A 20,074-nucleotide genomic window follows, 5' to 3' on the forward strand; every position below is an offset into this window, starting at 1 on the left:
AAGTTAACCATTAAACAAAAATCAACTGCCCTCAGGTATGCTGTAAAGGTCTAAGAATCTTTAAACCATTACTCCTCATTCCAACACAGGCAGTTCTTACTTCTCCATAACCAAATTCGTGTCACAAAGCTGAGGGTTCTTTTGTTCGATTGTACCTTCAATTTACGAATTACACATGATTAATATTTAGTTTCTAGAGTTAGGCTTATCAATGACATGTCCTTTACACAACAGAACCCTTGGCATATAATACAGGCCCCTTAAAATAACACTGAGGGCAAGCTGATCTTAATATTCAAAAAGTGCCTAAATGATATTCTAAACACTGAGCATCTACAATCACTTTTCAAAAATTTTCTTCTAAAATTTAAGTTAAAGAAAGGAAATTTCTTAGAGATAGTGTTATTTTTCTCTTCATTTAAACAGATGGTCATTCCTAAGTACTACTTACGAATTTCCTTCCTTATTTCAAAGGAAACCACAGAATATTAAATTTGGAAGAAATAATTCAGCATACAATTTGAGAATGCTAAGAATTTCACTTTTAGGGGAAAAAAAATACTTTAAAACTGTGAGCAAACCCTTGCAGAACTGCTGATCTTCAACCCAACCAGAAAATGCATCACTCACTCTTACCTTGAGAAAATTCTTGACTCGCTCAGGATCATAGCAGTTGCTTTCTCTGCAGATTCTTTCTACTTCTTTGATCTGCCCCGTCTTGCAAGCTGCCTGAATATATTTAAAGTGCACATCTGGGTCCTGACTAAAGTTAACAATGGATCCCAGAAAATAAAAAAGACCTTAAAGAAACAAATAATTGAAATTAAGCACAGGTGTACCTTTGAGAGCGCCAGACCTGAAAAATACTTAAGCAATTAAAAAACATTATGTCAATTATACCTCAATTTAAAAAACAAGCAAAAAAACCCACACAGTTATACTGAATAGTCCCAAATAAAAACTGGTTGCTCAAAAAGCTCAATAAAAATATTAAATAGTCCACTAATCAGTTCAATAAATGGATTTGTACTTTAATCCCTACAGAACAGAAAATTCAATGTTTTCTAGTAGTTGAGAAATAGGAGACAGCTACTTAATATCAAAGCTAATTATCATACCATATGCCATATGAGAAATTTTAAATGAAGTCCACTACAGCAGGTGTTTTTCTATACGCAGTTAATAGGAAACACACATCAGTAGCTTAAGAAGAATTTAATGCAGTGCCATTCAACAGAATTTTCTGCAATGATGCAAATATTCTATATCTACACTATGTAATACAGTAGCCACTAACCACACGTGGCTATTGAGCACCTGAAATGTAGCTAGTGTGACTGAAGAACTAAACTTTTAATTGTATTCAATTTTAATTACTTTAAATTTACATAGCTACATGTGGCTAGTGGCTACTGTACTGAATGAACAGTATAAATGTAGTGCACAGTTAACATAGAAACTGAAAAAATTAAGAAAACTAGTAGGAATCGCTTATTCCTTCTGTCTAGAGCAGTACTACAAGAAGAGGGAGGAAAAGTTAAGTAGAGACCAGATATTTAGCTAATGAACCTAAAAGCCACCAACAGTGATTACATTAATACTCAGCACAACCGTGGTTCTCAACTGGGGGCAAGATGGTTTTCTTCCCAGGAGACATTGAGCAAGGTCTGGAGACATTTTAGTGGTCACAACTGGTGGAGCTAATGCTCCTGGCATCCAGTGGACTGAAGCCAGCAATGCTGCTAAATATCCTGCATGCATACAAAAATGTACCCCCCAACCCAACAAATTATCCAGCCCAATATGTCTGTATCGCTGAGGTTGAGAAAACCTGCTACAGGGACAAGTCACAAAATTTCCTTGGCTAGAATCATTAGCCATTGTAAGAGTCAGACAATATAAACACAATCATTACATACCTAATCATTAGTATTTTCATCTTATACAATTATGACAAAGCTACTACATATATTTGTATCTTAAAATTTTGCCTTTAATTCACCTATAAAATATCCATGCAGACAGTCTTCTTCACTGCATGTCCCTGGAACCTGGTATAGAATATGCCTGACAACAGTTACTGAATAATAAGACTTAAAATATCCCATCAAAGTAAGCTTGTAGAAAGAATTTCCAACAGCCTATGACAAGTCCATATAGCCTATGACATTGTCCGTATTACAATACCCCTCTTGGCTACCTTAAATAATTTAAAACAACTCAAACTCCTAATTACCTTCAAAACTCTTGAAAGATTCAAAAAGTTCAATCAGAGACTGAGTGGACAGTTGTTCGTGATACTTAGAAGCCACTTGCACACAGATCTGTAGATTTTGACGAATATTGGCAGATAGCATGGCTCTGAGGCATTCCAGGGAGTCTTCTACTGATAAGGACCCAAAGTAATTCACTAACCACTAGAGGACAAAATAAATAAGTAAATAAATAAATGAAACAATGTTAAACCTAATGGTGGTATGAAATTACTATCATTCAGTAACACAGACACATTTTCAGTATACCAATTAATCATAACTAATAGTTAGGTAAGAGCCTAAAATACCTCAGGGTTAAGAAGATGGGTATGAACAACCGCACGCTTTATATCATATAAGTCAGTGAAGTGTTCTAATGCACGCTGCAGGAGGCCAGCTTTCTCACATAGCTGAGCGATATGAGCCCGGTCATAATGCGTGAACATCTGATTCCCCAGAATAGCATCTGCGACCTATAAAACCATAAAAAGGATGAGTTTATTTTACTACTCCATTTATATCAGTAACTCCATATGCAGATTACATATTAAGATTCAACAGTGAATTAATTGGTAAAGGAGAGAAAGTACAAAAGAATGTTAGCTAAATTTTCTAAAACGAGGAATAGGCATCTCAGTAGCTTCAAATAATCTAAGAAGCTCTGAATAACTACAAAAACAGTGTTGGAAACATGCCTAAAAAGCATGAAAACACGTACTTGAGGTGCATGCATAAGGTTCATCTCAAGCAACCTTGTCTGTAAAGGACCTTCAGATGGGCGATTATTCTTCAGTGCATCAAGCAAGAATGCAGTACACTGCTGAATTAGATTGTATTCCATAAACACATCGACAATCTGCAAAAAAAAGATTTAAAGGAAATCGTTTTAAGATACTTAAAAACTGCTTTATGATACTGTTGACAATATATGTAAATGAAAGGAAAGGAAACATTATCTCTTTCTTCACATATAAAACACTGCCAGATCAAATCCCAGATTTAAAGAATATTATTTGGACAGCATAACCTTGTAATTTAAGAGTAAGTTTTTGTCTTCTGGAGTTACTTTTAGTTCTAGTAAAAACTACCACAAAATATTTCAAGATACTATATAATAGCAGAATAAAATTGATAGATTTAAAATTTTGATGATTGACTGATTGATGCATGCATGCATGCATGCATGCCACGCCACACGGCATGCAGGACCTTAGTTCCCCGACCAGGGATCGAACCCGTACCCCGTGTGGTGGAAGCACGGACTCCTAACCACTGGACCGCCAGGGAATTCCCTGATGAACTATTTAAAATATACAAAAGCATAAAAATGAAAGAGTCTGTGACTCCCACTTCATACATGCATCTCTTCCCTCTCCTTTCACCTAGTGGCAGTGGCTATCTTTGTGTTTTATTATTCCCATATATTTTTCATATTTTTAACACATATACCACTCTAACTGAGATGGTATTTGTTCTGCATGTTTTAGAACTGTATATAGATGGTATCTGACTGTGCACTCTTCTGCAAGTTGCTTTTTTTGGTAAGGTACTTAAGGTTTTTCCATGTAGATCAACACAGCTCTAATTTCTACAAATAAAAAAGTTAACCCATTCTTCTCCAAAGTTGTTTAAACTCAGATCTCCCCCAATCGCTATTTAAATCAACTTCTACAAATTACATTTTAACTCCTTTACCTGTGTGATATCAGCAAGAGGTTCTTCATCCTGAACTAACATTTGAGCAAACTGCTGCCCCTGATCTGGACTGATTCGCATAACATTTCTCAGCAGAAAGATCCAGTCTGGAGTATATCCAACCTACAAAGAGACAAAAACTTAAGACCTGCTGCAAAGTTCCATTTTTATATCATTTAAAGGCTTTTTCTGCAATAGAATCTTGCTACTACAGACAGAGCTACAAATTCAGTTTTAACTTAGATGCTCAATTTGATCTTGGTTTATACAAGACAAATAAACACCTTGGTGATAACATATTTGAACAAATAGCTATAAATTTTTATAACTGGCTTATTCAATATCATTGACAACCAAAAAAATCTGTTCTAACAGGTTAAACATGCCCTAGCAGCTTAAATTCTATAAGCCATACAAGAGTAACTGTCTCCATTTTTTTTTTTTTTTGTGGTGTGCGGGCTTCTCACTGTTGTGGCATCTCCCGTTGCGGAGCACAGGCTCTGGAAGCGCAGGCTCAGCGGCCATGGCTCACGGACCCAGCCGCTCCGCGGCATGTGGGATCCTCCCGGACCGGGGCACGAACCCGTGTCCCCTGCATTGGCAGGCGGACTCCCAACCACTGTGCCACCAGGGAAGCCCATCTCCATTTTTGAAGTGTAATTCTATATGTGAGCCGTAACAGCATTTTTATACTTTTCCAAGTAATTATAAATATTTAAGGAAATTTACTATTAAAGTCACTGAGAGTTACTATAAGCTAATTTCTCTCTTAATGTTTTAATGAATTTATGTGGAGAATCTGTTTCATTGAACTCACTTTTTTAGCATATAAAACAATCTTCTGAACTTGACCTGTTTCTGCAAAGCACTGAATGACTTTATTTGGCACATTAGCCCTTAGGTACACACTAAGTGCCAATGTAGGGTCCACGGATTTCACAAGGTCTCCCAGTTCTTCAGAGCATTCCAGCTGTCCAAAGGAAAAACAGAGACTGTTTAGTAATCCATGAGCTGTTGTATAAATCAGCAATTGACACTACTTCCACTATAAATAATAACTAACATGACAGGCACTTAGTTTCTCAGTTGTCCCAGAATGTATTATAAATATACAGAGGTTGTGGTTATAAAGACTTGATTTTTTAATTAATTAATTAATTAATTAATTAATGTATTTATTTTTGGCTGTGTTGCGTCTTCATTGCCGCGTGCGGGCTTTCTCTAGTTGCGACGAGCGGGTGCTACTCTTCGTTGTGGAGCACAGGCTTCTCATTGAGGTGGCTTTCTCCTGTTATGGAGCGCGGGTTCTAGGTGCACGGGCTTCAGTAGTTGTGGCTTGCGGGCTTCAGTAGTTGTGGCTCGAGGGCTCTAGAGTGCAGGCTCAGTAGTCGTGGCACATGGACTTAGTTGCTCCGCGGCACATGGGATCTTCCCGGACCAGGGCTTGAACCCGTGTCCCCTGCATTGGCAGGCGGACTCTTAACCACTGCGCCACCAGGGAAGCCCGAGACTCTTGATTTTGTATTCACAGCAGTAACTCAGCATTCTCCACACATTCTACTTAATCAAGGATAAAAACCCACCAAGACTTCACACGTACAGATACTACCAATTACCTTGTTAGGAACATAAATACTTAAAAAGCAGAATCTTGCACCTCTAACTATTAAGAGTATTCAGATATAAGACCCACATGGTCTTAATTTTTCAAGAATAATGCAGCTCCTAATGTAATGTTATGAAATGAAAATCTGATATTCAAGGAGCCAGATGAGGCTTACCATAAAGGCCATTACTAAAATTAGGGTATAATCTGTATGTCTGAAGGATCTAAGCTTCATTATCTTCTTGATTTTTGGATTTAAGGTTATAAAGCAGGACATTAATTTCAAGAGGTCAAACAGATAAAAATTTTACAATTTTTAGGTGGTATACTTGCAGATACCCTCCTCTGTACTATTCAACCTGCCTTAGTCAGCTGCCCAATCTGGAAAGCAGCTTCTCTAAAAGAGTTCTGCTTTATATACTAGAGTTGATTTTCTATGATTATCACCGACATTCAATGAGAAGTTCTATCAGAGTCTACACCTCTCAACCGAACACGTTAACTAATGAAGAGTTGATCAGTGTCCTTTTTACCAATGAATCCTATGTGACCATTCACCAAAAAAGGTAATGATACCCAAAAAGCTTTCACACTTATATTGGTCAACTAAGTTACCTTGGCTGTTCCCATCCTCCCTTATCTTAAGCAATTAGGACAGACCTCAAATACTCGCTATGTGGCTAGTAACTATTCTTCAGCAGACTCCTGTCCAAGCATCCCAACTCTGGAGTACTATCCTCCAATATCCTACAAGATTGCCAGAAGCTGGGTCAAGAAACAAGGACTTACAAGTAGTAATGTAAAACTATAACCAACATAACACTAAAGCCCAAAGGTCTAACATTAAAAGTTATTCACTACTCAGAGTGCTATAAACAGTACCACCTCAGTTCTTGACACTGGCATAAGACATGGCAATTCAATATTGCCACTTTGTGGAGGAAGGCTTTCCATGGTGGTATGAAAGGAATAATACCACTAAAGGCCTGTTTAAACTTGTTAGTTGCCTTACAAATAAGCAACATTTTCCATAATGTGCTCCAGAAAACGTAATACCACTAGGTACTCTATGTAAAAAGAAATTAGTAAGTACTGAGTGAATTTAAAAGGCATAGAGAAATCCTACAGTAAAGAAAGCTGGTTAACAACAGTTTTTAAAGATTTATATTTAAATAATTTCAAGAAACTAGTTAAATATTTTTTCATGTAATGCCAATTAACATTCTGTGAAATCTCTTTGGGAATCTATATCACTGCTAATTAGACAGCCCTGCTGTCTTGTTAACATATTTCTGAGCCAACATTTTATATAATATGTTTCCCTTGCACACCCAAACATGGTTACTAGCAGCAAATATCACAGTTTTGATACCTGGGAAGTTCTACAAGAAAAGATATGATGTTGTATGGTTGAAACTACTGGGCATATCAAGTGTGGGATGTGGGAGAAAGGAATACATTCTTAGGTCCAAGTGAGTGTTACATACATTGACAAACATGAATGCGCAAAGCGTCTCACACTAAGCTTTTCCTGAAGCAAAAGGATAGCAATTTGCTTCCAGATTAGAGTTTTAACCACCAAGCAAGTAATCCTGGATTCCATTTTAAAATAGATATCCTACCCTCAACATGCCACAAAATAAATACATTTTCAAAAGGAAGTAAGTTTATGCATCTCATGCAATGTCTATTCTTGTTCTATTCCTACAAGCAATAAATAATGGATGGAGATATTCTGGCACAGCCTATGTTTTTAACTTGCTAACATGGTATTTAATCAAAGCAAAAATATATTAACAGAATATACCTTATCTTCTTTTAACCATTTCTCCAAAAGCTGTTTCCGCCCTTGCTGAAGTACAGGCCTACACAGTTCTAAGGATTCATATTTGTTTAGCTGGCCCTGGTCCAAAAGGATTCCAAAGTACTGAAGTAGGGGAGAAGTTTGACCTGGCTGAGCTGGGACACTCTGGAACCGACGGATGGTGTCTGGGGTACGAAGGATTCCCTTTAAGAAACAGAAATGTTACACACTCCTTTTAAAGATGAGCCAACATCACACTAATAACTCCATGGGTCTCTTAAGTCAATTTCAAAGGCATGATTCCATCTACTAAAACCAAACCTCAAATCTTCAATATACTGAATAGTAAAGATTCAGTCACACTTCTGGTTCAATGTTATGAGATTATCTTGAATCAGGAACTTACCAACCTAATTATAATAATGTCAATGTGTAAGACAATAAGTTACAACTAGCTATTATTCCAGGTTCACATTAGGTTAAGTGGAAATTTCATTACACTGGTCAGGGAGTAAGGTGTTAATTCAGTCCAACATAATACCAAGGTGATGAGGATAAATTCAGCTCAATTTCAGACAACTCTTCCTACCATAAATTGAACAGGATCTGTTTAATTTTCAACTCTTAGAAATAAAATCAGTAGCTATCACAGATAAGATCAAACAGTATAACAACTGAGTAACTAAACAGTATTACATCTCTGTAAATCAGAGCTTGTTCGATCTATATATCATTCTGACATTCGGAGTTTTAAGAAGCTAAGCAAACCTAGAGCACAGAAAAGTAATTAAATCTAGAGGTACTGACAAGTAACTCATTCTACTGGAAAACATATCCTAAAAAAGATTAGCTTCTCTGTGGAAAGCTGGTTCCAGTTCTAACAGTATTAGAAATAGAGCATATTAGCATTAATCCAATCATGGCAACTTCACTTTCATAACTATTTACCTTTGGTGCATTAGCGGCCACCTTTGCTGCCTCTGAGTAATTTCCCTGGGCAAAAAGAGCATTAAATTTCCGGGCAAAGAGTTCTTCAGCACCAGCCAAGTTGTTACGTACAGCCATTCTCAGGGCCAAATCAGGATTTTGTAGGACATTGGTGATATAAGGAATTATGTTTTCTTCTTCCACACATACTGAGAGAACCTGCAATTTAAGATCTAATGAATAGCTGCAATGTGTTCATGTGAGCATCAGTGAAACCAAATCCATTTAGAGCTGATGACTACTGAGTCACAAAGGTAATAAAACTGTGACAGCTGCTTTCTTATTGCCATTAAAAAAAAAGAAAAAAAAAGGGCAGAAAAGAGAAGACTAAAGGATACTAAGCTATTTGCGGGTTCCTAAAATATGGCCAGCTTATAATATAAATAACTCCCCACTTCATACTGTCCAAACTCTAACTGCTTTGCTACCATTCATTCATTCTTAACATGGTATGAGTTCACCTGGAAGAAGTTTAAGGTACATTCCTTCTAACTCTAGTGTTTTTCAGTAATTTTAACTACATTTACATTCCCAGAGTCCAGATTATATACTCAATGAGGGGAGGACCACTGAATCCTCAGGCACCTTATATACCGCAAGGTATACAGCAGGTGCTTATAAATGTGGCACCAGTGAAGAGGAACTTCTAATTGCTTCTTTTTGAAGAACAATTACCTACCCTCAGTCCTCCTAATAAGTCACAGAACACTGCTTAAAAGCTGAATTCCTGTCAATTGCCAAAGAGAAAGGGAGCCCTTCACTATGCATCCATTCCTCTCCCCAACACCAGAGCTGGTATACATCCCAGTAAACTACTTATATTACCCCAACAGCAGTTCTCATACTATTATTTCTCATCTAAGTGTTTCTCAGTCACTATTCCACATAAGGAAAGGGACTTATCTTTAATTGTATTATTAGCACCAGGCAGTGTTTAGCACAAAGTAAATGCTTAATATTTGTTAAATAAATGACAACTCAATAATCAAACAGATAGGTAATATCTATTTGCCTGTTCTATTATTCCTTTTGAGGAAAGTGAAAAAATGTTAACCTCCGAAATTCTTTCGTTTCTACAGATCTGACCCCATCACCAAAAGCTTAGGCCACCCTCTATCTGCCATGTGTCACTCTGCTCCGTATTAAGACACACCTTTTAAAAAAAGGAAGAATTACTTTCTTTATAGTCATTTGCATTCCACCCATCTTTAATTTAATACTTACCTCCTAGGAAAAATAAGAGAGATGAACAAACCCGCTTCTAACTATACTTTCTGTAGTCTTCCCCAAACACCAAACCAGTTTCATCTTTATCCTACTTTTAGACTGTACTAGCAGATTTCTAGAAACCTGTACTTAAGATCTACAGGGGACAAAGAAGGTTCCTGTACCTTCTAAAGTACTCAGTTCTACCAAGTTCAGAATGTAAGCTAGATATTGGCAACAATGTCATCTTGATCACTTTTGATTTTTCAACCAACAGAAACCACACACTCATTCCTTCAGGGCATAGGTCCAGCTATAGTTGGTTGGCTCTGAGCAAAAGAGTAAAGCCCTGAAGCCTAAAGGTCACTGTAAACATTCATCTTCTTATTCAAAGCAGCTGGCACAGAAAATTTGTGGGGGGAAGGGGAGGAAAACAATCAATAAGTTCCCAGAATCAAAGTTATGAAAATTAAATATATATGGTAAAATTATGCAAGATACTTTAGTTCAAATAATAGTCTCAAAAAAACCGCCAAAAAACAGTAGTCTCTGGCTTAAAAAATTTATCATTATAAAATTATCACTAACCTAGTTCACCAAAGGACCCATTCATTCTTGTTTTTTCCAAGAGAGACACATGCAACTGAATAGATGAACGCTACTATATTTTTAAAGTAGCTTTTGTGCCAGACACTGACTGGTGTAGAAATACAATTAAACAAAGAAAAGCCCCTTTCCTAAGGGAGAATAGTGACTGAAACAACTGTAATTCACTGTGGTAAGTGCCACGAAGAGGGCTACCTAAGATCTAGGGACACAGAGCAGAAGCACCTAACCAGGTGTGCAATTGAGGGAGGAGATGGGTAAGTAGGGAAAGACTCTCTCTCTAGAGTATTTCTCTCTTCATATACATACCATTTTCTGGAAATTAATAGAATAAAGGAGAAAAAAACCTATTTACTTCTTTTGCTTACCATCTAGGGAAAATACTAATTTGGAGGAAAACTAGTAAAAGGCAAGGCCAGTAACAGTACTGTTTTTGAAATTTTAACCATTTTTTTTTTTTTAGGGAAAAAGATACCTCCTGGTATAATATTTTAAATTACATTAAAACAGTAAAACACAGAAGAAGGATCACTTGTGTTAGGTGGTATGAGGAGGTATGTCAAATGTGACAAATTCAGAACAGCTAATATACTCCCCTAATTGGATAACTTTTCAAGTACCCCCACTGAACATATCATAGCTACTGTAACATATCACCTTCCAACATTAAACATTTAGTAATAATTAAAGAGGTAGGGAAAAAGATGTAAGAAGAATTCTTTTCTTTGTAGTTGATAATTTGTCTTAGAGAGATCACAGGAAGAAAACCCCTATAAAAAGTATACAATCTGGGAATTCCCTGTTGGTCCAGTGGTTAGGACTTGGCGCTTTCACTGCTGGGGTCTGGCTTCAATCCCTGGACAGGTAACTAAGATCCCACAAGCCGCAAGGTGCAGCCAAAAAAAATAAAGTACACAGTCTGTCAAATGTGAACCTACTAGTTTCTTTGCATGAAGAGTTACTTCTCTTGATAATAGAGACACACACACAATCCTAGGTGGCTATACTGTATGCCAAATAGTTTCTCTCTCTGAGACAGTGTTAAAGAGAGACTGTTATCATATGCTTCTGCATTTTTAGGTATATATTATTTTCTGACATCCAAAGTTACCATTTACTTTTTGAAAAAAGCTAACACTAATAAGTGCTATTTTATTATATCACTTAATTTAATTTTCAAAGTTTCCTTACTTGTCCCTTTCTGTTTACTCCAATTATTCCAGCTGTGGCTTCATGAGGTGCAGTGACAAAGATTGTTTCTCCACTGATTCTATTCATGTAGATGCAGGTACCAGTCTCAAGATCATACAGGTGGATATAACCATACTTAGTAATCAAGAATACTACATCATGCTTTTCACTGATCTGTATAAAGAAGATCAACACTTCAGTAAAATAATGAATCTATAAACAGAAAATTTAGTCCAATTCCATTTTAGAGATGGTGAAATTCTAGAACTTTGACAAGAGGCTTATATGAAAAATTAAAAGCTAGTATTTATGGCTTCCTCATTTTTACAGCAAATTCAAATATGGGATATCCCAAGCTCTTACATAAAACACAAGAATATTAATAAATTATATAAGATAAAAGAGAAAAACATCATTTTGAACAACCTGGGATAACCCAATTTATATATTACATTAAAGAAAGTGTATTACCTTACAAAGTTTCACTAACAAACTACTTTTGAGTAAAGGCACCACTTAAATTATATTGACTATCAGTTGTAGTTTTTGAATTAATTGTGTTAAGAGGAGAGATTTTAAGTTCATTTGTTTTGCTTAAAATACCTGCATTGCAACAGGAAAGTCATTTTGTGCTTCTGGAGGAAAGAAAACATCCACTGCCTTCTTTGGAAAGGGTTGGTTCCCTGTAGGTGGTGTGCCAACTTCAATGATATGTAACTGTTCAAAAGAAAATAAAACTTATGATCAAATGCTAAAAGGACCATAGCAGCTTTATTTATAGCCCCAAACTAAAAACAACCAAAATGTCCTATGATAGGTGAACATTAAACTATATGGTACAACCATACCATGGAACTCCTCAGGAATAAAATGAACGTTCACGGACACTATGCCCAGTGGGAACACACACAAAAAGGGCACTCTCAGAAGATCACATACTATATGATTCGATTTACACAGCATTCTTAAAGAGACAAAATTCTAGTAATGGAGAGTAAATTCGTGATTTTCAGGGGTTAAAGATGGTGGATTTCTCCGTACCGTCTTTGCAGCTTCCCATGAATAATATGTATTATTTCAAGATAAAAATTTTAAAAAGTCGGTTGAATAGCTCCATCACACCTCAATCTACTTTAAATTAAGAATGGTAAAACAATACCCACAAAAGGGCTTTGGATTATAATTTAGTTTTTCCAAATAGAAATCTAACTTAAGTTGTTGAATTCTTCTCTGCCCACACCTACTCTAAAGTATGCACTTTAGATAAGTATGCACTTAAGCTGAGTTGTCGCTCTAATCACATACACCTCACAAATTTGGATGAGAACTTTCTGATTTAAAATGTCCGATGCTTCACATCCGTGGGCGAGGCAAGAGAAAGCAAATAATGTCAATGAAAGAGTATTATATATTTTGCTTAGTCATGTCAGGAATGGACTAAACAATAAATAATTCCGTTTCCAAGATATAGAACCATATGAAAGTTATTAGGGTGGTCTCATCCTTAATTAGGATGACTAGCCATCCAGCTTAAAGGCTATCGATTACCATATTTTAGGCAATCTCTGTCTTGATTTTCAAAAACTATTTAGCATGGAAACATATTAAGACATCAGAGACTCTGCTATGGCAACGAGAAAAGCAGTCAAGCTGAGTTTCCAGGGGCAGCAGCAGCGCCAGCTGTGGCATCCAGCAGTGCAATCACAGCAGCAGCAGGTCCACAGAGTTCTGCGTCAGGACTTTTGGCTGCTGCCCATTCTCCCTTATTCCTCCTAATTTTCCAAGCTTGGTTCTTAACCTTCCTAGCTATTGAAAACTATCCAATATCCTTTCATTCAATTTTTTATGCTCTGATCAACCACACCCTGTTTCTGTTGTCTGAAACTAAGAACCGTACAAAGTACTTCAATTTGTCCAGGTGATTTCAATGTATAGTCAGCGTTGAGCAGCTCTGATTTAAGGCGATGGTACTGAAATTGTGGTCCACATATTCTATCTAGTCACCTAGAGCATTTAAAATGCACATATGAGCTCCACTTACTGAATCAGACTCTCTAGATGCAAGGCACACAAATGTACATTTTAGCCACCCTAGTGATTCTTATGCACCGTAAAGTTGAAAAACATCTAAATAAGGCCTTTGGTAAAGGCAATGAAAATAAAGTCTTACTATAAACAGCTGATACAAATAAGTTGTTAAAGAACATTCATTTTTGACAAGTATCACTAGAAACAGAATTTAAACAAATTAAGTCACCAAAAATCTGAATGTTAAAAACAAATTAGCAAGAAAGGGAGAAGACTATTTTGAAATTAGGTAACAAATTAATTAGGAACAGAAAGACAAAAAAGATAAGTTCTCACTAAAATAATTTCCAAAGGCAAAACTTACCTTCCCTCCAGCTTGACCCCGTACTGCAAAACAAAATAACGTCGACTCTTCTGCATTTCCTTCCATCTTAAACTGTGCGAAGCTAGCCGCATGTCCTTCAATGGGCTGAGACACTTTCCTATCTACAGAATATAACTGCATAGCTCCTACCACACGATTTTGCTACAAAAGATCAAGCAGAATAAAGTTTGGGGACCCAATAACTCCCAGATTCAACAACTACTGAAATAACTAGAATGCTTTACAAGGATTTACAATTCCTTGTTAGTCTCTCAATGTAGATTTGATACCTCTTAATTTAAAATTTAGCTGCAAACACTCTCTTATTAAAGCGTTAACATGAATGTTTAAAATGTGCCTCATATACAACCATCTCTTTACACTATCTTTAAAAAAAGAAAGATACAGGAGTACTTATTCTGCAGTAAATATCCACAATAAATTGCAAATCATTCATACAGGAACTCATTATCCACTCAACCTGCAAATAAGACCTAAAAACACCTTGGTAAGAGTACTCTGAACTGTATGTTAGTATAAAGGCATTAAGCCAGCAACCTCTATTTCCTAAAAACAAAAAAAAAAAAAGGAAGGAAAAAAACCAGTCTTCCAAAATAAATCAGATTTGCAAAGACAACCTAATTTCAAAATAAACTGCATTCTGAGCCCATTAATTCTCTAAACCTTTTATTAAAAACTAGAAAAATGTTACCTGTGCAGATATGCCAGTCAGAAGTAACCACTTTTGCTTTGCATCGGTACGGTAATTGATAATCTGGCACCCTGCAAGGCTAGAATGGCGATCAAACATTTTCACTGGCTGAGACTCTCCCTCCATACTCCAATGATAAACTGCATTATCCGTAACAAGAGCAACCGTATTCAAAGAGATCCATTTCCAGAAGGTGACATCATCGGTCATGGTATGGGCCTTCATTTTACTTTTCATTTCAATGTTAAATATCTGAAGAGTTTTCCCAGCTAAAAACAAAATTAAGAATTATGAATCACTAAGAAAGCAAAGTTCAGGATAAATTAATATCTAGCTAGACTAGACTCTCTCTGCAGCAAAATCTGTAACTTCCAAACAAAATGGTTCTATCATGAGACTAATAACCAACTACAGAAGTCACACTGACAGACTAGCAACCATTGAAGAGATAGCTGAAACTGAGTAGCCTACACCTAACTGTGAAACAAAAACTCTATCACCTCTAATCAAGACATTTTAAACAGACAGCATGACTTCCAAAGAATTCTAAATCTCAACTAAAAATGAGTCTAAAGAACAGCTCACTTAACAATGGAAAACAAGTTGTAATCTTTATGCTTAATTAAGAATGCTTACCCATAAACTGAGTTAGTGGTAGGTACACAGAACAAAGCAAATCTGATTCAAGCACATGGGGGAAATGTCTACTTTTTAAAGGGCAGTCATCCCCGCCCCCCCCCCCCAGCCCCGCCCCATTCAACTAAATCTCGTGGAAACTTTCTCTTTGGAAGAGGATCTACTTCAACTCTACTTTGTACCACTAGCACATAAGAGAAGTGCATGCTACGTTTAGTTGGTTTAAGATACAAAGGGATGGTAGGGGTGCTGGAGGAAAGGACAGGGGGACAAAGGAGGACAGTTTCAGATCTTAATATACTAGAGATAAGAACAAAATTCAAGCTTCATCCAGTTAAGACAGCAAACATTTAATAAAAGAAGGATGAAATTCACCTTAAATGTTAATAGTTCACTGAGTCAGATGCAAAGGCTTGTACTTATAATTTGAAATCCATCACAGTCCGAAAAGTGATTTGGGTTAAATTACTAGAGGTCAAAAGCCCACGGCTGACACTAGGCTATCTAATTCAGATTAGTCCTTAGAGACTAAGGAAAACTCCATTACTGAGCCACAGAGAATCTGGCTCCTGAAGAACAAAAATTATAAGATAGTACGGGGGTGGGAGTCGGGGTGGAGAGAGGGATGGGACGGGACACAAAACATACAGCTTTGTACCACGACCCTTCCTAATTACTACATGGGTCAAAACTTCTTCCATAAAACGAAAAATGTTATTCCCATCCCACACAATATGTAAACCACAACCAGACTCGAACAATTGTGAGAGTTATAGTCCTGTTTATAAAAAGAAACCAAGGGATTAGAAACTGGACTCAGAGGGAAGCAGGATTTGGGCATGACATACTTTCCTCTGCTGTCTTCCCCAGCCCCTAGTTAATTACACGGTTTATTCTTTACATGAAAGGCCTTGGTGGGGTGGTTTTGGGAGGAGGGAAGGGATGACAGCTTAACTCTGTAACATAGACAAACAGGCACAAATCATTTCAATTTATTCTTTTTATAGAACAGGACAGTAACTAATACAATCTAAATTAAGATAACTCACCATCTGCACACATAAGAAAGCATTAAGAAATGTGATAAAATAACAATAACATTAAAAATAGCAAAGAATTTTGAGAAAATTAAAACGATGGCCTTTTAATAGAGGTGTGAGAGCTGCTAAGCAGTTGAATTTAAATTCTTTAAGGAGGCTAAAGGGAGCTTAATACCTTAAAGTATAATATGTATTGTTTAATGGAAGCAAATAATAGATCACTGCCACAAAACAAGCATCCCAGGTAAAAAAGCTGGACCATCTTTCCTTGAGATGAGATCAACTCCTATCTTGGATATGTAATGGAAACTTATTTGTTTGAATATGCTTGCCCCCGACCCTCAGCCAACCAATTTAATCTCCAACCAGAGTTACTACTAAATACAAAGTATAAATCATGTGGGAAAAAAATGTATTTAAAAGTCTATTTAAATACTTCAGCACCTCTAACAAGTCACCCACAAATTTATCAAGAAATTACTAGGAATCTGAACTCTTCCTCCTACAACCAAGAAGAAAAACGACAGAGCAAAAAATAGGCAATTAAATGTGCCTTTCAGATTCAGCCAGTTTGTTACCTAGTCCTCTTAAAAACTCTACTAAACGGTCAATTTCACTCAGTCTATAATTCAAAGGAAAAAAATTAACATAGACTCCCAGAGAGTATGAGGTTCTCTGAACTCTGTTTAGATTGACAGGCTGTACAGTTCCCTGTTGTGACAATTAAAAAGTTAGTCTGAATAAACTCTAACACCGTTGATTCCAAAAATTTAATACCCACCTATACACACACACACACTTTTAAAAATGAGTGTAAATTCAAGCCATTTTTAGAACTTGATAATCTAAATGAAACACAAGCCTGAAGCATAAAAAAGGCACAGCATGAAGAGCAAGTTTATCATCATAACAAACTTCTGCAATGTTTAGGTGCTAATATTAGTAAAGTATATTTTATTCCAGAATATGAATCACTAATTTCTTATGTCTTCTGTATATGGAGTTATGTTTTCAGTACAATCTTATCACACTGTAGGTATAAAATTTAAATTCATTTCATCTAAAACTTAAAATTTTCCAAGTAGATCTTATGAGTAGAAAGTAAGACATCTCACAGAAATATGCCAAGTAAAAGTCATGAAAGTAGTTAAAAATCAAATACAGTAACAGCTTTAACGTTGCAGATCTATTTAACCAAATTTAATCAATATACTAAAAAAATAGATCCTAATTATTGTATTTGAATAAATTATACATGGAAAAGTGTTTTAAGAAAAAAAAAACCCCACAATCTTTTTATACCTTTTAGTGCAATTACTTTGCTGGCTGGATTCATGATGGCGCTGTCTGCTGAAATTGGTCTTCGAATGGGATTACTTGGGTCATTCATATCAATAATTACCACCTGGGCCTGCTCTCCTACTTTCTCTCTAATGCAGATGAATTTGTCTGACTCCATAGTCAGGGTACTGAAGCCGATGTTTGCTGGGTTTATACCCAGGTTCTGGAGCTGAGGGAAAAAAACAAAAAATATTAATAAATCATATTACAAAGCAAATTAGAAAGACTTGACATTCACGTATTGTTATCATTACAAATCCTCACTGTTGCTTCAAGGTCAACAGTGACAACTCCATTGATTCAAGTGAGGCAATTACTATAATGGACCTTCTCTCTTCCAACAAATATGGCATTCAATTGTTTTGTTATAACCTTGTAGTTGTAACTTGAGATGTATAACCCTCTGATTACAACTAAGAGGCAGAATAAATAGATATAAAGATAAAGGAAAGAGCTACATCTGAGAGCTGGCCTTTACGGGTTAAGGGACCTGAGGTAATCAGTGTTTCTTGGTTTAGGATCTTTGAACTACTGCATCTGTCCTCTCTAATCCCCTTTAGCCATTAGTAGTTACTTGTTCATATGCATTGGACCTCAGGAATCTGAAAATTAAATTACAGCATAAAATGAGAGATTTAAAAATTTCACAGGGTTCTTGGTCTAAAGGAACGTGGATTAGCCAGAGCAGACAAACAATACTTTGCAAAAAGTGCCAAAACAAAGATAGGAAAGAGAGATCCTGTCAAAGGAGGCCTACAGACAAGGGAATGAACGCTCAACATGAAGGAAGAACAAATGCTGAGGCCTAGAGATACAAAAGTGTGGTCTGCTAAGGGAACTGTAAGTACTTTTGTAACATTGGGAACATAGACCATGAAAGGCTTTCAGAGTAGAGAATTAAGGTTATGAACACAAGCAAGGGCTAGACTGATAAGCTAAATGTACCCCAGTAAGAGTCCTGAATTTATTCTATAGGCAAAGGAAGCTACTTAGGGATTTTAACAAGGAAAATAATGGAATCAGATTTGCTTTGTGTACTCAGAAGCTATTAAAGTATTTGCTAAGCAAATATATAGGACTTAAAGACAGCAGGTCTTTGAAAACTAGTTAAGTGTGTTAAGAACAAAAGGCACTTGTTAAAAGACAACTTCTACCAGAGTGGGTCATTTCTCTGAGCGACTAAATGTAGTATAATAGACTAAGTACCACTCAAAGCCTATCTGAAGGCTTTCTTAGCTTTGACCAGCCTAGGGTTTTTTGTTTTTTTCCTTTCCTCCAATAGACAACAAATTCACACAGAACAAAATCAAACAAAAATTTAAAAGCACAGGCAGAAAAAAAAAATCAAGTCTTCCTCCTGCCTTTGTTCCCCAGATAGCCTATTTCCCTTCCCAGAGACCATCACTGTCACTATTCTCTTGTGGACTGGCTGAGACAAATTAAATGTATTTAACTTAAATTCTTTTGTCAAACTCTTCTGCCAATAGTGCTTAACTATAACTAGACCAGGATCTCAAAAAGATACAACATAAGATTAAGAGACTACATTTTACTTTCACTTCCCCCTTGTACCTCAATGACTGCAGGCACAACCAATTATGAAGTATAGTTACAGTAACTTAGTCACTGAATACCAGGGCAAGGAGACAAGCAATTTTCTAACTATTAACACAAACATGGTAATAAAGTAGAAGATTAACTAGTTGTACAAGCTCAAGTATCTGCTGCAGTGCAAGCCAAATACACAAGCTGTGAGATATGTAACTCATACATGAGTTTGGTTACAACAAAACTTTATTAATTATCAATTTTCATTTCTTCCTAACTTTAACTTTTAGTGACTTTTAGTTTCAGAACTAATGGAGGAAGATAAATATAAGTGGTCCTCAACAATATATGAAGACACTGTGTGTGGGCTTAAAGGAAGCCTCGTACAAACCAAATTGTTCGTCTAATTTCACGTGAGGTGGATACATTCGTTTTTCTGAGTAGACCAGTCCTCAGACTCTTAAGCTTAATTGATAGCTACCTTTCCAATAATTAAAAAAATACTCCAGTAGATCCTAGAGCTCCCAGAACTATATATGTAAAAGCGAGTTATCTTCTAGACTACTCTGTAAAATAAGAATTCTACGCTTCTAAGTCACTACCAAGCATTCACCTAAGGCAATTTTGAGTCCCAACTGTCACAGCTTAAATCCTACAGTGTCTGAGAAAGTAAAAATAAATAGTGTTAGTCAAACAGTAAAATTAAAAGTAAAACAAGGATGCAAACCACAAACACTACTAAGTGAACCCATAAATGAGTCTAATAGATTCCTTTTCACCCCTCCACAAAAGAGGCAGGTACAAGACAACCGTAAGAGAAGAAAACACTATTAGAAAATGCAGTAAAGAGGAGGAAAAAAGGTAAGGAAAGAAATATGTGTTTCTTATTCCCAGCTAGATCTCCAGATAAATGCAGCAAGAAAGGCACATGTTGTCAAAGTTTAGCACTGACCTTCAGCCTCAGAGCTGTTTTATCTGCAGAAAAAGCAAAGATCTGGTTCAAAGGGGGTGGGGTTCCTGTACTCTTCACAATTTAGGTAATCCTTATATTCTTT

General features: G+C 36.4%; 1 protein-coding gene across 2 annotated transcripts in view; it reads right to left on the reverse strand.

Annotated features, from left to right (window-relative positions):
* Positions 1 to 20,074, reverse strand: part of CLTC (clathrin heavy chain) — a 62,031-nt gene that overhangs the window by 23,061 nt on the left and 18,896 nt on the right. For both annotated transcript variants that reach the window (XM_060082471.1, XM_060082472.1), the window contains exons 2-14: positions 17,433 to 17,640; positions 14,455 to 14,723; positions 13,743 to 13,904; positions 11,954 to 12,067; positions 11,351 to 11,524; positions 8,309 to 8,506; positions 7,364 to 7,564; positions 4,768 to 4,920; positions 3,951 to 4,073; positions 2,974 to 3,111; positions 2,564 to 2,728; positions 2,237 to 2,417; positions 637 to 800 (exon numbers count right to left, since the gene is read on the reverse strand). In XM_060082471.1, the coding sequence (XP_059938454.1) occupies positions 637 to 800; positions 2,237 to 2,417; positions 2,564 to 2,728; positions 2,974 to 3,111; positions 3,951 to 4,073; positions 4,768 to 4,920; positions 7,364 to 7,564; positions 8,309 to 8,506; positions 11,351 to 11,524; positions 11,954 to 12,067; positions 13,743 to 13,904; positions 14,455 to 14,723; positions 17,433 to 17,640 (2,250 nt within the window). The remainder of the gene's footprint in view (positions 1 to 636; positions 801 to 2,236; positions 2,418 to 2,563; positions 2,729 to 2,973; positions 3,112 to 3,950; positions 4,074 to 4,767; positions 4,921 to 7,363; positions 7,565 to 8,308; positions 8,507 to 11,350; positions 11,525 to 11,953; positions 12,068 to 13,742; positions 13,905 to 14,454; positions 14,724 to 17,432; positions 17,641 to 20,074) is intronic.

This window comes from Mesoplodon densirostris, chromosome 18, assembly GCF_025265405.1.
Source record: "Mesoplodon densirostris isolate mMesDen1 chromosome 18, mMesDen1 primary haplotype, whole genome shotgun sequence".
In the NCBI taxonomy this organism is placed as follows: domain Eukaryota; kingdom Metazoa; phylum Chordata; class Mammalia; order Artiodactyla; family Ziphiidae; genus Mesoplodon; species Mesoplodon densirostris.